This window comes from Magallana gigas, chromosome 5, assembly GCF_963853765.1.
Source record: "Magallana gigas chromosome 5, xbMagGiga1.1, whole genome shotgun sequence".
NCBI lineage: Eukaryota > Metazoa > Mollusca > Bivalvia > Ostreida > Ostreidae > Magallana > Magallana gigas.
In genome coordinates this window covers 33618073-33644585 of record NC_088857.1, presented here as the reverse complement: position 1 = coordinate 33644585, position 26513 = coordinate 33618073, and the positions used below count along the sequence as shown (strand labels likewise).

Here is a 26513-nt window from a genome sequence, read left to right as displayed (position 1 = left end):
TCGCACATGTCGTTGTAAAATGACAATGGCGGGCAATCTCCAATATTCCTATTGAGAAAATCCATACTCAATGGTGAAATCTAATTTAGGATAATTTCATGATATCATCTGGGATGTGAAATCTTGCACTTAACAAATTTAAGAAGAATATGAGGTAGACAATTATCTATGCATCAGAATTATAGCGTTTGGCAAAATAGACACGAATTTAACATCTTATCTCTAAAGAAAATTTTAAGAGGAGATTTGTGATATTTTGTACAGTGTAAATTTGAGGTTTATGTTAACCAAAGAACATAAATGAAAATACTCGATTTCGCAACTTTTCTTTTTTTATTTTTTAATTCCATTCATTTGATCATCTCGTTATTGAGAGAGAAAAAAAACACCACATTATTTGAACGCACGATTTTTTTTTCAATGCGGGGCATTAAAATGTTATTTAGAATAATTGTTTAATTAATTCATATCCAAGTTTTATGTGATATATAAATAAAACAGATGTGTGCGGGTCAACCTTTTGTACACCTTAGCTAGTATTGGGAGTTTGAGGGAATTTCGAACCTTTGTCATTGATAATGATATTAACTCAACCAGATGACGAAGGCTGCGAGATTTCTTCTCCGCACTCTCTCACTGTATCATTTTCTCACCTGATGTTTTCTCACAGTTTGTATATTGGGACCCCGGGGAATGATATAGTCTGTATTATATGGGTTTGATTCTTCATTACATATTTCCCTATAGCAATGTAGTTTCATCAATCATTCAGTACATTATTATAGAAACAACGGTCCTAACCACAGCCTTGGGGCTCAGGTTTACTTTCAGTGGGGGAGGGTTTACTTACACTCAGACAGTAGCATCTGCTGTCGCATAAAGGAAACTTTACACCATACCTTAATTGAAAGGAATAACGAAGCACAATCCAAATAACCAGGATGCAGTCACTGTTTAACACCTGTTATATGAAAACAATACTATATACATTGTATAGTGCACACGTATAGAAGATCAATAATTATATTAACAATTCATGCCCCCCCCCCCCCCAAAAAAAAACCCCAACAACCCCCCAAACCCACAACAATATTAATTAATCTTAACAATGAACACACAAAAAATGCACGTGCGTACGTGAACGCGAGCTGTGCCACGGATGAACAACTCTTGTAAAATTAGCTCACTGTTGATTATCGTTTGTACAAAAAATAGAACAGAAATGACTCTCTTAATGAAATTTGGCTTTCTGGTTGAAGGGAAAAGGCATATAACGGACAGACGTGTACATTTCTGTTAAGACCATCTGTGAAACAGATTTCTATATATAAAAATTGTTCTTTCAGACGAGCACTCTGCCATTCACTGCAGACAAAAAAAGGTTACAGATTAAAAAAAAATGATTCAGACTTTCTATTTTTAGAGATCATTCCGTTGGTTTGTTTTTATGCAAACTCATCCAACATAATCATATATCATTTTCTGTCTTTATTTTAGTCTTTTCACTCATGAAAATATCGTGCGTATTGTTTGCATAAATATAAATGCCATTATTTTTTAAAAATTGTGAATCAATAAATGAAAATAAATGAAACTGACGTGTGCTAGTCTGTCATGTTCTATTATTAATACCTAAATTATTTTTCAAACAAGTAAACATTATATATTAATACTGTGGAATCATTTAAATTACTAGGGGCCAATTTTCGTAGATTTTGGGTTTTTTGCTTATTCGTGGGGATGTTAATTCGTGGATGCATCGGTTTTCAGTTTCAATATAATAAATATTATTATTTAATATATAAAATTTTTAAGGCCAAAGACATACATTGTTTAGCTAACTAGAGAACTAATGGGTAAAGCTACTTTGATTCGCGAGTGTTTTCATCTTCATGACTCGACACACAGGTGTCGCAGGTATAAAATAAATATATACAGTCCTTTGACTATTAGGCAGGTCTGTCAAACAACACAGATGTTTCAGAGATGTAATTTATTATTTTTTTGCTCTGAAATCGATTTTTTTGTATATCAATAAAGGAGTCGCCAAAGATGCCATTGTGAAAGGGCTGTATATTCAATGCCCTGGGGTAAAAAAAGTCACAGATCTGGTAGCTTTAGTCATTTCACAAGTTCTTTTGAACCACAAAGGGGTGTTCGATTAAATATTAATGTCAACGCAAACTTGATCCGGTTTATCGTGAGAACACAGTTTAAAACAAATTCCATATCGATTTCCTGTTCATGAACTATATCATATGTAAAACAGCGTGACCGAACACAAACAAAAGGTTGCGAATTTTTTGTCCAAAATTTCTTTCTTGCTATTATGCATGCGCTTTTGATATATATAGATTGACGTAGAATTCGAATATTCAATTACAATTCACTTTGTGTCGTTAACTTTCAATGTTTGATATAGTGTGAATCTATCGAAAAATATAATGTTGACTTGTCAGACTTGTCCTTTTCTAACATCGTTGACATACTAAACATTTCGGTTGAAAATATTACTGGCATGCTAACAGTGAGACAATTTAAGCGTTTTGAGGAGGCTGAGTTATCAAACATTTACAGATTTACTGTGTTTTCTTTACGGATAGGCATAATGTAGTATTTACCGGCCGCCAGTGGTAAATGATATGAAAGTAATAAAAAGTACATGTGCGTTTCTGCGGAGCTATTATGAGCGTCTAGTTCAACAAAACTCTTTGTCTACATAACTTAGGTTTACTCAGATATAGCATGTGGTTGATTGAGACCAATAAAATGAAATTGAAAAAGAAAAAAAATTGAAAAAATGCACATTAGTAAATGAAAAGGTTTTGTGTTTCTTTGCATTTTGTTCATTTTTTTTAAGGTCAGATAGAATTTCAACTAAAATTATTTTTTAGCGTTTCGTATGGAATATGTATTCATGCAGGTTGGTATCACGATTCATATAACGTTGAAAAAAGTTTGTATTAGCATTCTGTACTAAAAGTGTTATATTCGTTGTTTTTAATATTTGATTTTGTCTTATTTCCAATTTTCAATAAATTTCCCATCAAACTCTCAGCTTTAGGGTCCTTTGATATTTTATACACGCATGATAAGATATACATGTAAACACGACTTTGTCCTGATTTCTTATGTAAATGGTGGCAAAAACTCGATCTTTTTTCTATTTCAAATAAAAGTTGTTGTTTTTTAAATTTTTATCACAAAAGCAAATGGTTTGATGTCGTTATTTAGACACTTGCCTCAAGTTTTTTCTTGTTATCTTTTGAAATGCATATGGCACATACATGTACATGTAGTTAAATCTCATCAAACTCTTCCAATTTTGGGTGGTAATAAACAGAAACACGCTATAGAATGGTCGATAGTCTCGTAATGGCTGCTAACAAATAATTGATAAAAACTTGTAATGTGACACAAATTAAGGCTTGTAAAAGCGTTTTCAATAGAAAACATTCAATTCTGACTAGTTCCCTACTGCTGGAGCCGTAATATGCTTCGGAATGTTATCTATCGTTTAGTGGCAGATACCAAGATACCAATCAGTGACAATGCTCACTACAAACAAACATGCAACTTCAGTGTACATTGTCGACAGTCGCAAAAGTCAGAAGAAAAATTTCCCTAAATGTTAGTAAACATCATGTGCATACACTGAACCTGAAAAGATTACTTAAGTATATTGCGAACACAGATGACCACTGTTCGTTCTATACAAATGGAGGTTAAGGTCGTAGATGAAATCTGGTCCCCAGATAAGAGACTGAAGATAATAAATTTATTTTTGATAATTTGAATTACTTGTGCCTGAGTTTTAAAAAAAATTGTTTTTTTGGTGTGTGTTTAGGTTTAAATATCCGCAGAGGAAATTTTCACTTAATTTGTTTAATTATTTTACAAGTAAAACTTGGAATTTGAGTACATTCTCAGTTGCGAAAAAATACGTATACTAAATTATTTATTTTTTCCGACATAAGATACGTGAACAGTATTAGTACTCATAGAACTAGATTTGGATGCAAAACACTTTTTTTAAATTAATTTTTTATTAAGAAGCTTTTGGTCTTATAGATTAACATTCACTGTACATACATACTCTGACTTATGACAAGATGGTGTTTCTTTATGTATTGAAAACGGAGATAAAAGTTTGTTGACGTTCAAAATGCTAATCAGATTTCAACGACAAATCACTAATTTATTCGGGAAGATTATATCTTATACTAGATTCAAGAAAATACGCCTTTAAAATTATTGATCATGAGATGCATTTGATTGTGCCTGCGCATCAACAGTTGCTTTTATCGACAGTTTATCCAAATCTTTATAATAAAACTGCAGTTCAATTTAGTGTAATTAGAGATAGTTTGTCCGTCAGTTAATATCTCTCTCTCTCTCTCTCTCTCTCTCTCTCTCTCTCTCTCTCTCTCTCTCTCTCTCTCTCTCTCTCTCTCTCTCTCTGGGTTCATTGGTATTGGACGTGAATTTGAATGCACTTTTTAGGAATCTCTTTCAAGGTCCTTGCCACATCTACCAATGATACTCATCATCCTACAAATCAATTTTTGCAATTAGTCATTCGAAATCAGTCGCTCTTTCTCATACAGTAAGGAAAAACAAAACTTGACATGACGTCAAAATCTATGGAACACAATTATACTGAATGAAAATATCAAGATATGGTGCCAAATATTAATGATTAATCCATGGAAAGGTTCAATGGTTTCGAAATAATAGGATATTTAATCTGAGAGAGAGAGAGAGAGAGAGAGAGAGAGAGAGAGAGAGAGAGAGAGAGAGAGAGAGAGATGTTAAATAATTGGGGAACATGTAACGATATTCTCAATGTTCTCTTCTCATTTTGTAATTTAAGCACTGAGATGATGCTGATTTTTTTTTTGGAACTAGTTATCGGAATCCTGATGTAAAACTTTTACAATATCGGAAAATTTGCTTTTCTCTTGGTTTTCGTCAGCAATGAGATACCTATTAACGTCGTTTTTTGACGACTTGTCATTTTTCCGCACGCATCGGAAATAATTTTTACCATTTCAAAGAGATATCAGAGAAAGGTAGCCCCCAGGACAAGCAAATAAAACTGATACGCGGGCTGTAGATTAAGCCGTTGGATTATTCTTAATTACACACCCCATCCTTAACGACTTTGGATGCTGAAGCCAAGAGTTTTGATTTTGATTTGCTGCTTTCTATGCAGCGAATTTCCACAGTCTGTTGGTTGGGCACGTATATCAAAGCAAGCAGAGCTGATATTTTCTGTTATTTTGGAATTTCCCCCCAATATTCTTTGAGCTATGCAACAGGCCTTCCAAGGAATAACTGGACAATCAATACAGATTAATTGTTCCAACCGCGCATGTGCATAACTGGCTGAGCAAAACACCGATAGTTTACTTTCATGTTAACTCTGGGCCTAATTGATTGTGAATCCACTTCAATAAAGTTTGTTTTTCTCTCCGTGGAGCCAACCAGAGATTAAGATCTGCAAAAAGAACATGGCGGTCAACTAAGGCATCGGACATCTAACCCAGGTAAAAAAAATCTCTCCATACAATGTTTTATAGTTAGATGAAATGTAATTTGTTGGTTTGTAAACGTCGCGTCTTGGTTTTTTTTATCTGCCGACAGCATGCTGTGAAGTTGCTCTCGTAACGTTACGCAAAGAATCCCATGTTTTATCACCTGCTTAAACCGCACATGTTGCAAACATTGATCCTAAGCACGTGTATCAGAATTACAAGTCATACATATGTACATATGAATACATATTTCATCCCAAACTTTTTAGTGTATTTTAAAGAATTTGGTGAATGTACTTATTGACGATTCCCCAAGTACTCAATGATTACTACATACCGGTACATGTTCATGTACACAAACGGGTTTGTTTTCCCTCTGACGTTGTTTTTCTATTATTTGTTTTAATAATCATGAAAACACGTACTTGAAAACGTCAGAAATGGCCATTTTCGTCAGTTTTGCATTGTTTATAGTATTTGACTTTTTTTGGGTTGAATGGGACACTAAGATATTGATACAAATAATGTATTTCACATTAAAACCCTTAACTTATTTCTTTTTCAATCGACAATATTTCGGATTAACTAAGAAAGCTGTTTAAGATTAATAAGATGCATGTAAGGTTAAAATGTTGTGTAATTAGCTGTGTAATTATAATTGATAGCCAGTACGTAACAAAATACTGGTGTCGCATGTCTCCAAATGGATACATATATACATGTATCTTTATTCTTACAACTGTTTTAAATGCCACTAATTTACGAATAATGACAGACTCTCCAATAAATATATCAATTTTTATACATTCTATTATGTGAATTTTATATGTACAAGTAATACTAGTTGTTAAGTAGGTAATATACAAATGTAATTTACAATTATTTCTTTGGACCCCCCCCCCTTCCCAAAAAAAACCCCAAAAAAACCCCCACAAAACAAAACCAACAATCATCGGGTAAAAATATGCAATACAGGCACTGAGCTTTTGAATTTTGAATACATGAAAATTAATTGTCATTTCTCTTTTAATTTGATACATAATACATATAGTTTTTTGGATAAAAATTATCATATTTCAGCCATACTAGTCGTATAATGCAAGTGATATCTAGAGCTCTGTTTGCTGTCCTTAATGTAATACATTAATTCATTCAATCTTTTTGGATACAATGGCCATTGAACATTGTTTTGAAGAATATATACTTAGAGTATCGCAAAAGCCAGTCCCCTGATGTCTATACACTTAAAAACAAGACACCTTATCTGGTAGATTTTATTGCAAACATGGAGCTAATTTGATGTATTTAAGCTCATATTCTATAATGGTGGAAAAGGAAATTGAAATTGAAAGCCCCGACGAATTCCAGGCACGTGGTTTCGTCGAAGTGTTGGAAATGGCCGTCTGAGTGGCGAGCGAAAAGTGATCATTTAAGAATATTCATTACTAATTTGAATACAATTTGTGATTTATTTACCATTGTTTGGACAGACAAATCAGAACTTATGGCATCGATTTTGGAAGTCTTAGAAAATCGGAGTAGCTTTTAGATTAGATTTAACATTTAAATGGTGCCTATGATTTCCTTTAACATAGAAAAATGTTTTATTCTTTCAAAATAATCAATTATGATTCAATCTGACTTGGACATTGTGTCTCCTGTGTTAAACGTATAAGTAAGTGCATATCAATAAAAAAAGAATTTTTTTTCTACTCATCTTTGAATATGAAATACCAGAAAATATAAGAAATAATCTAAATTCAACGTAGAATGTTTGCATACAATATCTGAAACAATATTTTTTTTGCAGTGGACATTGTGTTTTGAAGAGCAGTTGCTCTAATACTTATGTTCGAAATTTCAAAGGTTCACTAGAAAACATTATTACTGATACAGACTTATTGAAAACTTTTTATGAAAGCATTTTCAATCGAACTACTATGTTATGGTTTTAAGGAAGATAGAACTCAGGTGATTGGGAATAAGCACCTTCACCTACACCTGTAAGTCTTTATAAATACAGGTATCTGTCAATGAGTGCATGATTTTATATCATTTATAATTCAAAAACATCAGGGTTTACTTCGAATTCATCTCTGCGATGTCCTGGAACAAAAGCTCGAAACGACTCCTTAATTTCAATTCGACTATCAGTCAGCATTTACTGACTGAAAATTAAGGAATGGTTGATGAGTAAACGACATCAACGCAATCAGTTGAAATTAATTGATTGCAAACACGGAAAACTGTTATTTATTTTAAAAAATACACAGTTCACAAAAAGAAAGAGAGTTTGTCAGCTTCATTTATAGCTGAAATCCGGTAAATGATTGATCTTTTTTTGTCATATATTTAGAAGTAAGATTGATGATTTTCAACAAAAATGGCTATTATTTACAGTAACATGAAGCGGTTGTTTCACAAAATCGGTTGTTCATTCTTCGTACATTTCCACAACTGTCAGCTTAAATGCAATAGACCTATATAGGAAGAAACTGGTATATTTCATTTTTATGCAGTTCATGCACTGGACACACCAATAGCAGGCGATAACCCTGTATGTTTAACGCTTCAACATGAACTAAGCCAATAATTAAGACTTAAACCAATGGCCTACATCTGGAAAATGTCAGGACTACCGTCAGCTCATCAAACTCTCGCCAACTTCTCGGGTTTCAGGTACAATAACTGCATTTAATCTAATGCAGGTCCCTGGTGCTTTCAGTTTCTATATGAAATTATACTGGTCTGTTGTATCGCATTTCATTTCAACCAGGATTAACATGGGATTGTATGAACAATGAATTAGCCTCGATTTCAATAGATATTTTTTATATCATAATTTCCTGTCTGTCTGTCTGTCTCTCTCTCTCTCTCTCTCAATGTGTTATATAGTATTTCTATAGTAAAATAAACATTACCACAAAAGTCGTTGCTGATTGTAAAAATCAAGGCAGAGTACAGAGTACATTAGAAGCGAACTATGGATGCAATTTGCGTCACGAGACTCTATTTCAACCTTCGAAATTTAATATTTAACAGTTTTGTTTTCATTCAGAAATACAGTAACTGTTTAATGCCAAATTCATTTTACATACAAATACCAATATACCTAACGTATATTATATCATAATGATTGACGTATGATTTTATATAGACATCATCAATATCATATTGCTGCAAGTTTTAATACATTATGAATATCTAACATTCCAGTATTGAAATGCGTACTTTTAACTTTGCGTTCAAGGAAAGTGCATGGTCGGTATGGAAAGTAACGAAATAGCTAAATGTCTATAGTATTACCAAAACAAGTAAAATAATGACATTTCTCTATCGACTATGTCTAAAGCATGGTTAACCAAAGTTTGACCAAGGTCTTTTAGTTATTATGTTCCCTATATTCAGGCAATAAACAAGCGTTTATACATTTTTTTTTGTCTCTGATTGTACGGAAATATCCAATAGTAAGGACGTCCATTTGCTGGTTAACTAAACAAATTTGAGTACATGTAGATACATGTAACAGAACTGGTTGATACTCCTAACATTAGGATATACATAATATTTCTTTAAAGTTATTATTTTCTTTGATAAAAAATTAACAGATGACTGATCTCAGGAATTAACAGTAGAGGAATTCGCAATGCTGAAATGCCCTTTACGGTTAAATAAACAGGAGTAATTATATATGTACAGTTCAATCCCAATTTGGGTCCGGCAAGAGAATAAAGGGTTAATTTTGCGCGCTGATTAATTCCTTTAATGTCTGGTATGGACAGTTGATGGAACCATCCATTAGTTAGCTGACGCGTGTATGCGTGTCAGGCTGTCTGCTTCCTTTCTAGATCTGATGCCAGTAGTTCCGGTTTTCAGTCGGCCCCCTTTTTATCAAGGTCGATCGCCATAATTAATTTAAGGTCCAATCCTTTACTCAACGAAATCCAAGGAGTTTTTCCGTACTGAATACCCCCCGAAGGACTGTCCAATCTTGGATCTATGTATAAATAACATACACAGCACATGCGGTTGAAGCATGGCTTCAAGATTGAGGAAAAAAATCATTTATGAAGATTAATACGTTTTTCATATTTTAATTCGTATTTGGGTAAAAATTTTTACATGAGTTTGAGTAAAAATATATATCATGCTTCTTATAATCAGACAATTCACAAACTCTAGGCCCATAAAACATGTTCTGTCTTTAGTTATTTGTCTCTAAACTTTGCTACACATCCGATGAATATTAATGTGATCCGCCATTTATAACGCCACTGCGCATGAGTGCGGGAAAACCTAGCATTGAAAACACGATGGAATAACAGTTTGTTTACAATTTAGAATCACGTTTTTCATGTCTTATATTAGATTATTCTTATATCAGATGATACTCGAAGCTTTATTATTCCGATATTCATTATAACGATATAAATTGTTTATTATATGTAATAAAGATGAAACACGATTTTAGCACCAACGACACGGTAAACGGAGTAAATACACATGCATGTACTGAGAGTGTTTATTCATTCTTTATTAAAAAAATTCCTCTAAACGAAAATCCACTTGTGGTTTATAACTTATAAAGTCAAGACACGGAACACATGGAGCACGAACCTGACTATAAAGAAATACCCCGACAATTTCATGATGGAAACTTAAGTTTAGTTCGGCTTTAATTCCTATTCTATCAATCTACATGATCTCCGATGACAATCTTCCCTATGTTCCTATCCTTGTCAATCTGTCTCTTTTTACTTTCAGTGCCAAATCTGTCAAACTTAACGGTATACCTATCTTTCTTGTCGTCGCCATTGTTGTTGATAGACAGCGATGGGTGTCACGTGACCCATTTTAGGCGGGGTTATTCAAATCTTTTGTATTTTTTACCGTGCCGGTAAAAAATAAAAAATATTTTTTTTATTTCTTGAATGTTTGTTATGCGATTGACTTATAAAGCGTAACTTGTGTGAACTTCCTATCTTTAAGTAAATAAATGAAGCAAATAATCAGATCTTATTATTGTTATTCACTAAAAATACGCCACATATACCTTAAATAATCAGTTGATACAATTTTAAAATACAATATATTAAAGACGTGTATCGAAACGTACTTAAGCCAAATTATCATATATCTTTCAAATTTCAAAAGACAGACTGTCCTGGGGTGCTGTCTTGGATTGACAATTGTCATTCGAAAGACACGAGAAAATTCCATTTATAACATATGGGGTTATCTAAACTAGGCTTTTTTCTTCATCATCGCTGTGGACAGAAGCTGTCTTTGTGTTAATACCTTTGTCAACCAGCTCTGATAGATCTTGTCTCTTCCTGGTCGTTTGAAATCTTGTCTCTTCCTGGTCGTTTGAAAGTAGCTTTCATTATCTAATGCATTGCTTTGCGATTAAACAGCAATTTTCACTAGCTAGGAGTAACCTATTCTGTTGAGTAGCGTCCGTTAATTTCACACAAAACAAAGAATTACGAGCACTTTACGTGAAACTAATATAATGCACTTTGCTGTGATGTACATGTATAAAAATTACATACTTGACCTTAAACCTATCTGGTAAAATGCTGATTTGAAATTCCTATACCAAATTTTTGTTTGATAAACAACTTTCCTTAAAATGAATTCTCATAATATTGTGTCAAAATTACACCCCTGTAACTGTTCCATTGATTAGTGTCCTATGTTTATGGTCCAGTCGTGGATGTTAAGAGAGCAAGTACAGAAAGATTTAAATTAATTTTGGATCAAGACAAATTCGATGAATTCGAAGGCAACAGCAAACTTTGGGTGCAAATAGTGCTTTCAGTCTATTAATACTTCAATAGGCTATAAATTGCTATGTCTGTGTGTCGCAGAAGCAGATATTCCACGCAAATAAATCTAACCACATCTCACATTACCCGTACTTGACACTTCTGCTTCTTAATATCTAAAATTCAGTGTGTTGAACTATTGAAAAGCAGAGTTTTTTTTTATCAAAATAACATTTGATACAAAATTTGATGTATGTAGTTACATATACATGCAGTAATTATTTTTACTTTAATCTGTAAATAAAAAATAAATAAATAAAATGTTTCAGTTCTGTTTTCCAAAAATAATTTTTGCGAAGGGGAAACCAAAAATGTTTATTGTTCTCTTTATCTATATCTTATTTCAATGTACATTTACGCGAATGTACCAAATACTCTATAATTCCCAAGATGGATCCGTCTATTTGAAAGGGTTGCGAAATTAATCGGCGTTACCATGTAAGATGCATCTAAAAGGCGCGATGGTAGAAATTGATGACGGGACGGATCTCGACACTCTGGGTGATGTTTTGTTAGTCCACCAAGCAATAAAAGTTCTCCGAAAAGTGCAATATCTGACATTCGTTTGCCACACAGCAGTCTCAACTCTAATCAGTTAGTAATGCAAGAGGAAGCAAGAGAAAAATAAGGCAACCAAACAAAAACCGCGGCTTGTTTCCTAGCTATCTGACAAAAAGTCTTCTCAATATAAGATAATTTATCTTTACATCTTTAGCTAATTATTGCGAATATAAAAAGTAATTGATGTTTGTTTACATGAACATTTTCTTATTAAACGACAGATGATTATTTCACAAACTTCGGTTTGTTTGTACTTCTGATATTACGGTGTTCATCGGTCTGTCACAGTCTTTGCCGAACCCCTCACCGATAAAATCCGAGGAATTGAGCAGAAACAAGTTATTATTTACATATCGATCTCCAACATCCTAACATCAAAGACTTTGTCCGACATTTGTACATGTTTCTTTTTATTGGATTACGAGAACAGACATAAACCGAATTTCTCATTGGACGAACCAAAAAATCTGACATGAGAATCGAGAAAGTTCTTGTGACCTTGTAGAGAAAAACACTGTCCAAAGTGCAAGAGAAAACGGAGACCAAAAGTAAAAGTGCACAACATGATTCAGTGTACTTTACTTTTATTCTAAATATACACGTGTGTCTGAATTGTCAAAAAATAAAATAGTGTTTACTAAAATGACAGAATCCAGTATCCTTTGGCATATTTCACAATAATAAATGATAATCTACATAACTCCAGGAATATGTTTTCTTTTTTTCACGAAAAATGTTTTTAAAATCTATAATGTATATTGAATATTTATCCAATTGGTGTTCTTTTTCAGACATGAAGCGACAGAATGTACGAACGCTTTCTCTTATCGTCTGCACATTCACCTATCTTCTAATTGGTGCTGCTGTATTTGATGCTCTCGAGTCCGAAAACGAAATCAACCTTAAGAATGAGCTTTTACAACATGAAAAGAAAATGATAAAGAAATTTAATATCAGCGAAGAAGACTTCGAGAAAATTCGAATCAATGTTTTACATTCCAAACCGTACAAGGCCGGGGTACAATGGAAATTCTCTGGAGCCCTATACTTCTCTCTTCTGGTTGTGTCCCTTATAGGTATAAACAAAATTAGAACAAATTGAATTCAGTATGCTGTTTGAACTCTAAGCTTGACATTTAAAAGTTCAGTCATAAAAAAATTAGTCTTGGAAAGGAAATTCGATACTGTTGAATGTTTATTGCATGGTTGAAATTTATATCATATTACATTCTTCACTCGGTAGCTATTAATGGAAACAATGACTTATTTGTACTTGGCGTGGTTTCTTTGGGGAAGATTTATATATAATAGCGCTTTATATAGCAGACACATCTGTCTTTCTAGAAATTTTAGTACATTTTCTCAACAATTTACCGAAGAAAACTGACAGTTCTGGCCATCAGATGAACTTCGGCAAGATAAACTAACAGATAAAGGATAATTCATAGCTTAATATCTTAATTAATATCTTAATCAATATCACTTCTTGACGTCAGTGGGTTGCAGGTTAATTGGTCGTAAGCGAAATCCATCCGCATTCTCCAGTAATTGTTTGGACGCGCATTTTGTCTTGATCCGGCGTTGGTCGGAGGCAGCAACCCCAAGCTGTCTGTGATAAAAGTTTCAGATTGCAAGAACCATTGCAGATACTATCAAACTAATACATGTATTTTCCAGTTGTTGTCAGAACGGACAGATCGATAGTTCATAGTCGTGAGATGATGTCCCATTGTATCGGCAACGAACGTTAACTACTAGTATACATCATGAATACCAAGTCAAAGATATTTCTTATCTTCTTTATAATGTGCTTCTCACTGACATATCCGTAATCAGATTTATTTTGAAGGGGCATTCTAGTTTTGTGTTTAAATGATGACAAAGGAGTAATTTGACGGTCGTTCGTTTTCCTTCCGTGCTGAGACCGATTTTAAGAAACAGTTATAATTTTCTTAAGCTTTTGAGCGGATTAGATTTAACGTGAATAATGAAATTCTAATTTTGGTACTTTAAGTATAATACCTATCGTGAAGACAATATTTTATGGAACATAGTTTTAAAAAAAGTCACCAATATCCAACTTTATTGCAGGCTATGGTCACAGCACTCCAAAGACTGTCTTCGGCAAACTATTCTGTATGGGATACGCCCTTGCCGGAATCCCTCTTTGCATGATCATGTTTCAAAGTGTTGGCGAAAGACTCAATACATTTGTGACCTATATTCTGAAAAATATCAAAAAGTGTTTCAGGTTCAAGAAAACAGAGGTCTCTCAAACGGACGTTTTATTTATCACTCTAAGTCTGTCGTCCTTGATTTTAACAACCGGAACGTTGCTGTTTTCTGAACTAGAGAACTGGTCCATCATTGACTCCGTGTACTATTGTTTTATTACACTCACGACCATCGGGTTCGGGGACTTCGTCGCTATGCAGAAGGATAACATCCTCCAGACACGTCCAGGATACGTATTCTTTGTGCTGCTCTTCATCCTGGTTGGGCTAACCGTCATCTCCGCAGCCATGAACCTGTTAGTTCTTCGTTGTTTGACCTTAAACAGCGAAGACGAAAAAAGGGACGAAATGGAGGCTGCAGAAGCCGCGCGAAATGCCGTGCGTTTGAATGGTGACGTCATCACCGGAAATGGCGGAGTAGTCTCAAATGCAAATGAGACACCGGAGTACCAAGACACCGTTTCCGTGTGTTCTTGTTCTTGTTACAAATGGCGATCGCCTAACAGCGGGAAAATATACAATTCGAACCCCAATATTAATCACGTGACGTCATTCAGTGTTGCTAAAGAGGATGAAATGTCAGAGGAAACAGACTCATTTCTTCAATGGCAGAAAGCAAAGCGAGCCTCCTTTTGAAGTGAAACAGTCAGCAAACACCACTTTGTGCCATATAAGATATAAATTAAAAGACGTACATGTACGCGTAACATGCAAAATTCGAGCCTTAAAGTACATGTATAAATGTAGCTGCTATGTTCATGGCAATAAAAAAAATCATAATAATGATATTATAATGAAAAGTTTTTTGTTGTTGTTGTTGTTTTGTTAAGTTTCAATTTTTGTAAAAACAAGAAATTACTCTTTTCTTGATATGAAAGTTGAAGAATAAGAAACTGTATTAAATAAGGTTAATTCAATAAAATAAAACAAGCTTGATCAGACTCGCCGAACGATTATACAATTCGATATCTTAAAGATTTCTTGATTATTAGATTTATAGAGCCCGTATAATAATTACATTTAAATGTTTTAAAGGTAAAATCGTGTTTTTATTCTCAATATTCACTAGACCGACTACATATATTTTTGTTGTTGTTTGATTGGGATTTGTTTGCCTTTAATATTTCAGTTCTCTGGAATATTTTGACCCTTGATCATTAATTAACCTTTTGTTCATAGTACTCTTTTTATGGAAACGACGCCTGTTTGTTTAACAGCTAACAAATTAACCCTGTGCCGTTCTGCAGCCCCCTGACAGATTGGTGGATTCCGTTTCTGAATTTCTCGTTTCTGACCGACTAAATGTTGAACTGGTGTCTATCGACTTATTGGATTTCCGTGGAGTAAATGGGCGAGATATTGGTGTCCGTCATGCACTGTTAAACATGATGGGTTTTCTCTAGTTCGATTGGATTTTCTGTAAGATTGACCCTTTTAGCTCCCAAATTTGCTTATCAGAGCACTTATCAGGACACATGCTACACTTTACGAAGGAAAAAGAAAGAAGCCTGAATTGATATATGTTTTTGAACTTATATGTAATGAAAATTACATATATAATAAATTCCAACGAATAAAGATTTTTGTTGTTGTTAAAATACGATTATGTGCGCGCTTCTGTTGACAACAACAAAAAAATTGCTTAATATTTTTAATCCATTAAAACAAAATTTTAAAATTTACCATTTATGTGAAATGTTTTTAATTTACTAATCTTTTTTAAATATATATCTTGCGCTTTCTTATATTGTATAAATGTAGGTTAGTAGTGTTTATTTTAAAAAAAATGCAACAAGGGCGATATAAGATAGAGAGTATTTGCAAATGGAAGAGGGATAACTCATTAAGCAAACCTATTCGTAATGTAAACTACTTGAAAAACTGCATTAAATATTGACAGATCAAATAAGAAAAAATAAATATCAAATCAAACTAATAAAGTAATGTAATTACAGTTTTTAAATATTTTATTAACTCTGTTTCGAACCGTCATTTAATTTTTTTTTCATTTTCGGATAAAGATTTAACCATTCTTGTTGATTCAAAGATTACTCACATCATATTCATTTACGTGCTATGATTTGCGTCTTTTATCTCATCACGCAAAACACAGAGCTCTTAATTTGACCCATGTATTTAAAAATAAAAAATACACCGAAAACAAATTATGTATTTAAACAAGTGTTTGTCAACAACGACAGTAGTTCATGCAGCGCTAAATAAAAACCAAGAGTATTGATCGGAGCGGCTTCGCGCGGGACTTAGATTTCCACATTCGTCTTCAGTCTCGTTATCGTCTGCTACTTTCGATCGATACCAAATGGTTGTCAACATATGCACATGCTTATGTCTAATGAGTGCAAGATTCGTTATCCATCTTTAAATCTTGGACCACACGATGAAACGATAGTCTCCATTTACGACATCTTTACTTGGTGAGTATTAACACCCAAATCTGTTTTCTGTTTGCTCTCGTCCTTACTCCACCAGCAGTCATGTTTATTGTGCGGCAAATTAGACAGGATTTTTGATTGTGAATATAGATTGTTAATTGAACGGTTCATCTTGTTAAATATAGCTGAAGTTAGATTTATAAATATCCTAAAATCGATGTCAAAGATCTTCTTTTGATTGAGAGATGTTTGTTATTAGGGTGCTATGATGAACTGGTAGTCTACTCGCATTGATTTTTCTCTCATATTTATAGAACTTGTAACACACTGTTAACTAGATATCGATTTCTCCCTGTGTCGTGTTAGGTTTATATTCCCACTGGATTTTCTCACAGTTTCACTCTATTACTCTTTATATTGTATCAAATAATGATTTCATTTGTCCAATGGTACATATGCATATTCAGAATACTGACTCAGATGTTACAAAATTCGTTTATACATCTACAATGCTAAAACAGAATAATATATAAATGTGGAAATTTACTCTTAGGGTTACAATGTATATAAAAAATTAAAGTGCTTTCGTGCACCAGAAAATTCAACTCCTCACGTTATACTTCAAGTACAAATGCTCGTGGGTCAGAGGCATGCATATGGTCACTTATAATATTTGTGAGACCATTTTCGAAATAAAAGTATTCACACAGAGTATAAATAAATAATCATGCAGAAAAACTAAAGTAAACATTTTGAAGCTCAAAATTTCGTTAGCATAGAATTTGAAGAGTATTATATTGTAACCATTTTAGATCTTTCTTGGTCATCTGAGCCGTGAAGGATGAAGCGACAGAATGTCCGCACCTTGTCGCTGATCGTCTGTACCTTCACTTATCTCCTGATCGGAGCCGCAGTGTTTGATGCTCTCGAGTCCGAGAATGAGATAGAAATGAAGAGAAGTCTACTCAGCTACGAGGAGAAAATCATTGCTCAGTACAACATCTCGGATGAGGACTTCGAGAGAATCCGGGAAAACGCACTGCGGTCCAGACAATACAGGGTAGAAAACCAGTGGAAGTTTGTTGGCGCGCTCTACTTTTCCTTGGTAGTCTGCTCAGTAATTGGTAAGTTATTTATTCTTCTAACCGCAACCGTCATCACGAACCAGTATAAATCTAGAAAATATTACGTAAAAATCTAACCGAATTCATATATACATTTAATATCATTAATAATTTCATTTTAGGTTATGGCCATAGTACCCCAAAAACTGTTCCAGGGAAGTTATTTTGTATGATATACGCTTTGGTTGGAATCCCTTTATTCCTGATCATGTTTCAAAGTGTTGGCGAGCGTTTAAATACTTTTGTGACATTTTTACTCAAACATATCAAGAAGTGTTTCAGATGGAAAAACACCGAGGTATCACAGACTGATTTGATAGTTATAACTTTAATATTATCGACGATAATATTGACCACAGGTGCTCTACTATTCTCCAAATTCGAAGGATGGAAGCTCCTAGACGCTTTATATTATTGTTTTATAACCCTAACAACTATTGGATTCGGAGATTTTGTTGCCATGCAGCGCGATCATAATAACCCTGAGTATATAGTCCTCAGCTTGCTGTTCATCATTATTGGATTGACAGTTATATCTGCAGCCATGAATCTTCTTGTATTACGATTCTTAACCATGAACACCGAGGATGAACGAAGAGACGAAATCGAGGCTGCCGTGGCTGCCCAGAATGCAGTTCGCCTCGAAGGTGACGTCATAACTGGAAATGGCGGTGTTGTGTCGAATGCTCAAGAGCGTCCAGAATTTCAAGAAGCATTGTCAGTTTGTTCGTGTTCTTGCTATAAATGGCGTTCCCCTAAAGACAAAATTTACAACTCCAATCCTAATTCTAATCACATTTCACCGTTTATACACTCAACTGTCAACATGTCTAATAAGGACGACGAACTGTCAGATGAGATGGAATCGTTTTTGGAATGGCAAAGAAATAAAAGAGCATCGTTGTAGAATCGTTATGTAATGAAAAGAATGTATTTGCGTAAATGTATCAGACACATTTGATATACAGTGATTCTAGGTGATTTACATACACATGTGTATGCTCTACATTACACAAATGTATTTTATACATGTAACATACTGTTCACCAGTCTATTTTATGTAGTACGTAAATTGACATTTTTTCTGTAAATGCACGACACTGTCGTACTTGTTAACGTAAAATAGAATACCATTTTGTTAGATGTGCAAAATGCATTGAAAAAAAAGTTTTCAAGGACTCGACAATGTTTTGTTAGGACAAGGAGAACACGTACATACTTATAAGATTATATTATAATTTTGTATAAAATTGAGAATAAATATAACAATAAAAGTTAATTCATTTAATTTGTACTTTAAAATATGCAATTTCCCGTATTTATGATAAAAATATCATCTCAATGAAATGACACTCATCTTTAACACTTTTAAAATGACCAAGTAACATTATTATATTATGATAATTTGCTTATTAATTAAAAACATAAGTTCATTAATATGTTTTCTGATCACTTATACATGTATTAGCTGTAGGGTGATATTGATGCCGAAGACACAACTTAATTAAGGTGGCTCACTACACCGTGAAATATTTTCTCAAATCAGCTGAAATTTACTTGATTATGAATAAGATTTTAATGGATAAGAAGTATTTAAGTCTAATATGCAAAAACGTGTGCAATTTTGGATGAAAAATTACATTTTCAAAAATTTAATTAAGTTGACATGAACAAAAGCTCCATGTGGATTCGAACTCATGATCTGCGGCCCAGAAGCCCAATACTTTAACCACTGAGCTACGACGATATACAACCCAATCGTACGATATAAACTTTTTAACAAAACATTTAAATCGCCATCTTGTGACGTAGTGTATTAAAAAATACATGTGTTGATGTAGTGAGGTACCTTAAGTGTCTTTACAAAAACATTTTGATGATGATGAAGAAATGCATCACAAAACAATCTGCTTATCTTCGTTTTATCGTTTTAAAAATACAACAAAACCCTCGTCACTTAACCGTTCATGAAAGATGTAAATTTTGTACATCACAAATTGAAATAATCAAAAGTACAAGTATATATAATATTATCATCAATCGAAACACACACATGTGTGTGTCGTTCGCACATTTCCCACAGGAAAACTATTCTAAACGATTAACGTTAACCGTTTTATTTTAAGAATTTTGGATCATTTGACAATATTACAAATTAATGAAATGTATTCTTAAAAAATCTTCTTTTAACGTTTTCTAGCTTCAGACCATCTGAGAATATTTGAACTTTCAAAGTAATCAAATGGAATGTGATTGCTCAAAATCAGTTGATTTGATAATTTGTCGATGATATGAGGCTCATAATAAGAGTATGTATTTGTTGTTTCAATTGTGTTTGTTTTTAGTTCCATCAAACCGGTGATCTCTAGTAAACTTTACCATCCTTTATCATAATAAACGATGTGTTTCTTTCCTATGAGGCATTACTTGTCTGCTGTTTGTTTCCAGTGCGACGTTTTAACTGATAAAATTCATAAATGGAGGACCACACATATTCTACATTTAGTTTTAAACTACATTTACCCAGTTATCTTAATGGTAATTAAAGATATATAACTTAACTGACGACAAAACAGCTAATATTGTATGTAATCTTACATAAGTGTTGCCTTTAGACTAATTCATTCAAATTTTTATGATCTATATTTCCATAAAATTTTCTAACTGCATTGTGTACATATTTATGAGCAATACGATTAATTTTTATAAACAATTATCTAAACATCTCCGATAGACTAAGTTAATAATGATAATATAAACAAACTTCGGATTATAACATGCACTGCATGTATATAAGAGATTTTTTCTATTGAACATGGAAAAAGGCAGATCGTTTAGATTACTCAAAACTTACCCAAACACAGTGTGCAGTGTTATAGGGCCCTTATGAATTTTTTGTTATTTTTACAAGCTTGACCTCTTATGGTGTTGTGGATGATGACAAACTGTAGCTACGATCAAAATTTATATACAGAAGCTTAAAGGGAATTGAGTTTTATTTTATAATGTTTAGAATGAATAATATGGGTATTTTTAATGCTTTATCAAAATGAAAGTCAGATATTGAGTTATAAGCAAAATACAGAGTTTGGAATTCTTTGTTTTGTAAACAAAGCTCGAGCCTTGTTATTGTTTTTAATATGTGTTTTATTGGTGAAAGTTTCAATCAAATGTTGCTTCTTCTATTTATAATATATTTTATAAGATTGAATATGTTTGCTTTGTATCCCACGAGTTATTATGTTAAAGAAATGGTAATTCCATACTTTACATTATTTGTTAACAAATATAAGACTCGAGCTTTGTTTACATAACAATGAGTTCTTTCCTCTGTTTATCCCTTATAGCATTTAAAATTTTAACATTCAAAGTTTGGTCAATAATTCAAAATGTGCAAGTAAACCATTTTATACATAAAATAATAATTAAAATTTTGTTCTAAAATCGTGTCAAAGTCCCTTTAATGAAAATAATGTTTCTGTTGAATAAACTGACCTTTTTGTAGCAAGATAAATCAATAATTTTTTTTCTTTATAACAAAGATAAAAGTTATTGGCATTTATATGAGTTTAACTGCTTATTGTTAGTTTAATTTTTAATTAACTGTTCTATGCAATCAATTGTTGCGGAAGTGGAGTTACTGTAGATCTGTTATATTAAAAAACTAATGAATCCGCAACATATACCAATTCTTTGAAATCATTGAAGGCATACGTATTCAAATTGTATGTTAGTATTATCTGAAAAGAATGAAATAAAATATTTACAGCCTTAATCTACATAAAAAAGACTAAACAGCACTTGTGGAAACTTTTTTAATATAAAAAAATCCTTCAACGTGTAGTTTCGGGGGAATACATGTATTTATTTAAAGTTGATATATTTGTGTGACTGACAACAAATAATTATTGTCGAAAGATATTGTATCCAACCATAATGGCATTTGCCGGAAAACATATATAAATAATATGTTGTTCATATCCTTTACACGAATATATAATTGCTAATTTTCTAAACAAATCCATTTACAACAATTCATACATGTATTAATAATCATCAAATGTGTTTGGTCAATTTGTTTTTAAAAAGGATGCAATTGAGTGGGGTTCACAAATTTTTTGAAAAAAAACCCCCATATATAATATATATAAAAAATTCTGCGGCTACAATGGTCAACATAATGATTGGACTGTCACTAATAAAGTATCATAAATGATTCATACGCAGAGCAAACACAGGTAGATATCGCTCAATGATATTACGTTGAATTCATTCGGAATAATCAGGGAATTAATAATAGTGTATCTGTACGTACTGCCGTTTATGATTTTACTCTCTGATGAATGTTCATCATATAAAAAAAAACTGAATACAGATAAACACATTTACGACCTTCCCTTTTTAACAAATCTTCGAATTACGTGTACTGCTCTAATAATGTCTGGGAAGGCAAACAAAAAACCCCACGTCACAAGAATAAACACTCCAATGGAGCCGATATTGTTTGCTGAGGGACGGAAGTCAGGAGCACATATTAGCTTCCTCTTAAAGGCCGACAACTCACGAACGCTTAATTGTAGATCTTGTCTTCTCTCCTCTATGCGTTCAGAAACCGTCAAATCAGATTCCTCACAGGTACAAGTGCAGTAAGAAGATATGAAGTCAGGACCTGTGGTTGTTGATGTAGTTGTTTGTAAAGATGTGGTTTGTTTTGTGGTTTGTAAAGCTGTCGTTTGTTCCGTAGTTTGTATAGCTGTTGTTTGTTCTGTTGTTTGTTCAGTTGACAGTTTAGTGGTTTGTTCCTTTGTCTGTATAGTTGTTTGTTCCGTTGTCTGTATAGTTGTTTGTGCAGAGGTTCGTTCCGTTGTCGGTATAGTTGTTCGTTCTGTTGTTTGATCCGTTGTCTGTTCAGTGGTTTGTCCCGTTGTCTGTATAGTTGTTTGTTCTGTCGTATGTTCTGTTGTGTGTTCTGTTGTTGAAGCATAAACTGTTGAGAGAGGAACAGTTGTTGTATCCTCTGTTGTAACTATTGTCGTGAGTCGTATTGTTGATGGGTTGGTGGTAACCATTTCCGTTGTAGTTATTTCTTCAGTTGTCGGTAATAAGGCTAATAAATCTATAAAATCAATGTTTACATGTGAAAGTGGAGTAAAGCCAAAAACCTTTTAGATTTTAACCTTATTAAAAAAACCCACAATGCACAAGTAAAATTTATATAGAAAACAGAATTACATCCATATACATATTTAAGATAATTGTAACTTTGTTCATAAGTTGTAGCACTAGAGTTTATACCCTCAAATATAATGGAACATTCTTTGTTTGCACCGCCTGCACTAGTATACCTTTGAGACACATTTTTGCGTAGAAGCTCCAGGAGTAGGTATCAGGGGTGGGGTCGTCATTAGCAGACACGTAACAAGCTAATGTCACACTGTTGTGGCCATAGCCTTTACAGTTGTTCTGGCTCGTACATAACGACCCACACTCTTCGTTCGTTTTCCTAGTGTAAGTTGCAAAAACTCCTGACGTAGTCGAGGAAGGATATTTGTAGTAGGCAATGACACAACCTGAATGAACACATAAATTATAAGGTGAAAAATGTTTAAAATCATTGCTATTGATTCTGATTATTCTTCCATAGAGATTTGATATCATGAATACTATGTACAGGTATTTATTTATTTATTATCTAAAAATACTAAAACAGAAACACGTATGAACTATACAGCTTGTTTAATTCATTAAAACATAACAAATGTGTTAGTTTTATGGATGTAGATAGAGAAATTTAAAATCATTATATCGTTTACAAAGTCAAGCACATACATTGCAGTAACTCACAAATTGACATAAACCTGCCCATGGTGAATGATATAGATATACATAAGGAACCCCCTCGCGAAATGAAAATATTGTGCAGGAAAATGCATTATTTAGGATAAATACTGTATACACATGAATTTATGTTCTAAAACAGTTGTCCATGTACATGTATATTGTATATTTAACATTTTTTCTATGTATTATTTGTATTCTAAAATTGTTGATGTGCGTTAAATTATGTAAATAATTAAATAATTGAAAGATTTCTTTTTGTGTTCTTCTGGTCAAAATGTCTTGTAGATTTTTTATTTGTATTCTTAATTGTTATGCAAGTACGTACTAAGTAATTTATTATTTTAATAACTTTTGTACCAATTTCCTGTTTGTAAATACATAATTGTTTATTATTTACAATTATTAAGTTTTGAATAGGGTACACCCGGCCCATCGAACCTAGAGTCACTACTGAACGGAAACAAATAACACAGATGCAGCATACACGGTGCGAAAAAAAACAAGTCACATTGCACCGGATATACAATTAATATTACAATTTTTTTTTCGAAATACGATTGAAAAAAATCGATTATGCAGGCAAAATTCAATTTTTTTTATATTTTTAAAATTGATATGTAATCAAACAGTCAATCATTTGGAATGCATATTTCGTTGTTCTTATTGTATAACTTTTATTTTTATTACATGTATATAATACTCATTGCACCATTTGTTTTCTAAAACGATTTTTAAATTTGTGTTGAGGGTGAATTCCATGGGAAAGTATAAGTGCTAATTAAGGGCTACATAGCAAATTCCCTTTAACCAATAATCCTGTCTTTACCAATATTGATCGCTCTTTCCCAACTTTGAATCAAAATAAAGCATGTTAATCTAAAATAACAGTTTACAAGTTGAAAGTTACTGTAAGAGCGGGAAAATTATAAAGAAAATCTTAAGTTGCAATAGCCTTGTACAATATACATAGAAAACATATATATCGAATATACAATGTAGCAACTTCTGACACGCCATACTAGTTTATATATATGAGAGCTTTTTATGAAAGATTTTGAGGGCCCATCATTGAACAAATGGTCCAATGAAGAGAGTAGGATAAGAAAAAAACCCACATATAACATAATATTGACCAAGTAATTATATATACCCAGCGGCATCAAAAAAGAGAATGTGAGATGTGGTACAAGATAGGAATCGGACATGGTTCTAATATACTAAGACGTCACATTGTATATGTCACTATCCAGTTTGCACGAGGAATTTGTGTTAAGAGGATACAATTTTACTGTTACTTCTATTCTTTATAAGCTTTTCTTGCCTTTTATCTATCCTATTTTGCTTAAAGAGTTGATATGTTATTCATAAATTGGCCAACTCCTAAAGGAAAACGAACAAGGAAATCTATGAAAAAGCATTTGTAAACTTTCAATGACAATTAAAAGCTTGATGGTTTCTGAAATTATACAGAAGTAAGACAAAACTGTGTACTTTTTTGATGCCGATTGAGGAATTCACCTTGCGATTAAAAAAAGTCGCGATTTGTTCCCTTGGGATCGCACAGACGCAGGATCATTTTTTTAATCCTACGTTTTTCGCTATGGCAATACAAATGATAAAAGATTGCATTTTGCATGGCTTTTAGTAATTACTATTAATATCAATTATAAAGTGTTTTCAATTCTACTAACACAATAAAACGTAATCATTGTATGTAAATGAATGATATTTTAAAAATACTTTTAAAAAGCCAATTGATGTAATGTCCAACAATCTAAGAAAATCAAAATGTTGAGATCCGCTCGGCAATTTTCTTATTTTTGTCTATTTCATTGACATTTTCAAAAACTGCGTTAAGATGTTAATCAATCATTGAATTTTGCATATTATATATAAAATTTTGATTACCTGCAGGAGATGAAAGTGGTAAATGATGCAAGATCAACAAAAGTTGGAAGAACGCTCTCTGAAAGATATTAAAACTAACATTAAAAAATTGTTGGATAAGTCGATGACGGTATTTTCGCTGTTCCTGTTGATTTGAGTCTTTGATAAAAACCATTATCTACTACAGCATTAAAAATCATCAAAAGTGAATAAAAAAATTAATGGACAATTTTATTCATCCCAATTGCTACAACTTCCGTATTATAGCTGTGAAGGTGCCGTCAATACGAAAGGTACTTTTTTAAAAATAAAAACTTTTTAAAACGTAAAGTACTAAAAAATCGTTGTGGCTGCTGACGATGTAAGTTTAAGAGCACTTAAAACAGGAAGTAGATGTTTTCTATGTTTACCGAAGGAAATAAAAAACGAGCAACTGTCCTGAAGGGCAGAAGAGAATAAGATGCTGTAGATTTTCCGGTTAAACATTGTATGATGCGTCGACTGCTATTTGAAATCCATATTAAGTTTTAAGATAATGGATGGCAGTGTCAAAAGATCAGGATTTAAAACAGGCTTGGTATAGTTTTCCAATCTTTGCTTTTCAATCCAGGGTTTGAATTTCGTAAATTTATAAAAGTAATCAATTTTGATTCTGGTAGGTATCGACATGGACTTGAATGGTTATCTATATAGATGTTATTATATACATGTATGGCTCGTGAGTACAAATCCAGAATGTCTTTAATTACCAGGCTTAGGTATTATTCAAAGACTAGTATAATTTTCAGGACTAGAATTACGTGAATGAATATAAGTTTTTTTTATCAAAATAATTATTGACGTCTGTCAAATGATAATAAATCAATTAAATGAATTGTAGAAGTTTAAACACTAATTATAATGAAATCGTAGTTTACACCAATGATATCGTATTTTATCCCAATGATATCGTATTTAACCCAAAATGATATAGCTTTTTACCCAAATGAAATCGTATTTTACCCAGGTGATATATTTTCACCCAGGTGATCCCAATGATATCGAATTTTACACAGATGAAATCGTATTTTACCCAGGTGTTATTGTATTTTACCCCAATGATGTTGTA

At 32.8% G+C, this 26513-nt stretch overlaps 3 protein-coding genes across 3 annotated transcripts; 2 read left to right on the top strand and 1 right to left on the bottom strand.

The window, feature by feature from the left end:
* Nucleotides 1-5207: 5207 nt before the first annotated feature.
* On the top strand, nucleotides 5208-14944 carry LOC105334172 (two pore potassium channel protein sup-9). Its single transcript, XM_011437530.4, has 3 exons — nucleotides 5208-5549; nucleotides 12718-13002; nucleotides 14018-14944. Exons 2-3 carry the CDS (start codon nucleotides 12720-12722, stop codon nucleotides 14794-14796), a joined length of 1062 nt encoding a protein of 353 aa, XP_011435832.2. The 5' UTR covers nucleotides 5208-5549; nucleotides 12718-12719; the 3' UTR covers nucleotides 14797-14944.
* A 1511-nt stretch (nucleotides 14945-16455) lies between these two features.
* On the top strand, nucleotides 16456-18717 carry LOC105334173 (two pore potassium channel protein sup-9). Its single transcript, XM_011437532.4, has 3 exons — nucleotides 16456-16595; nucleotides 17366-17677; nucleotides 17800-18717. Exons 2-3 carry the CDS (start codon nucleotides 17395-17397, stop codon nucleotides 18582-18584), a joined length of 1068 nt encoding a protein of 355 aa, XP_011435834.1. The 5' UTR covers nucleotides 16456-16595; nucleotides 17366-17394; the 3' UTR covers nucleotides 18585-18717.
* A 3097-nt stretch (nucleotides 18718-21814) lies between these two features.
* Nucleotides 21815-26440, bottom strand: LOC105334174 (uncharacterized). Its single transcript, XM_011437533.4, has 3 exons — nucleotides 25427-26440; nucleotides 23023-23247; nucleotides 21815-22793 (listed from the first exon to the last, which is right to left on the bottom strand). Exons 1-3 carry the CDS (start codon nucleotides 25578-25580, stop codon nucleotides 22063-22065), a joined length of 1110 nt encoding a protein of 369 aa, XP_011435835.3. The 5' UTR covers nucleotides 25581-26440; the 3' UTR covers nucleotides 21815-22062.
* Between the last annotated feature and the right edge of the window lie 73 nt (nucleotides 26441-26513).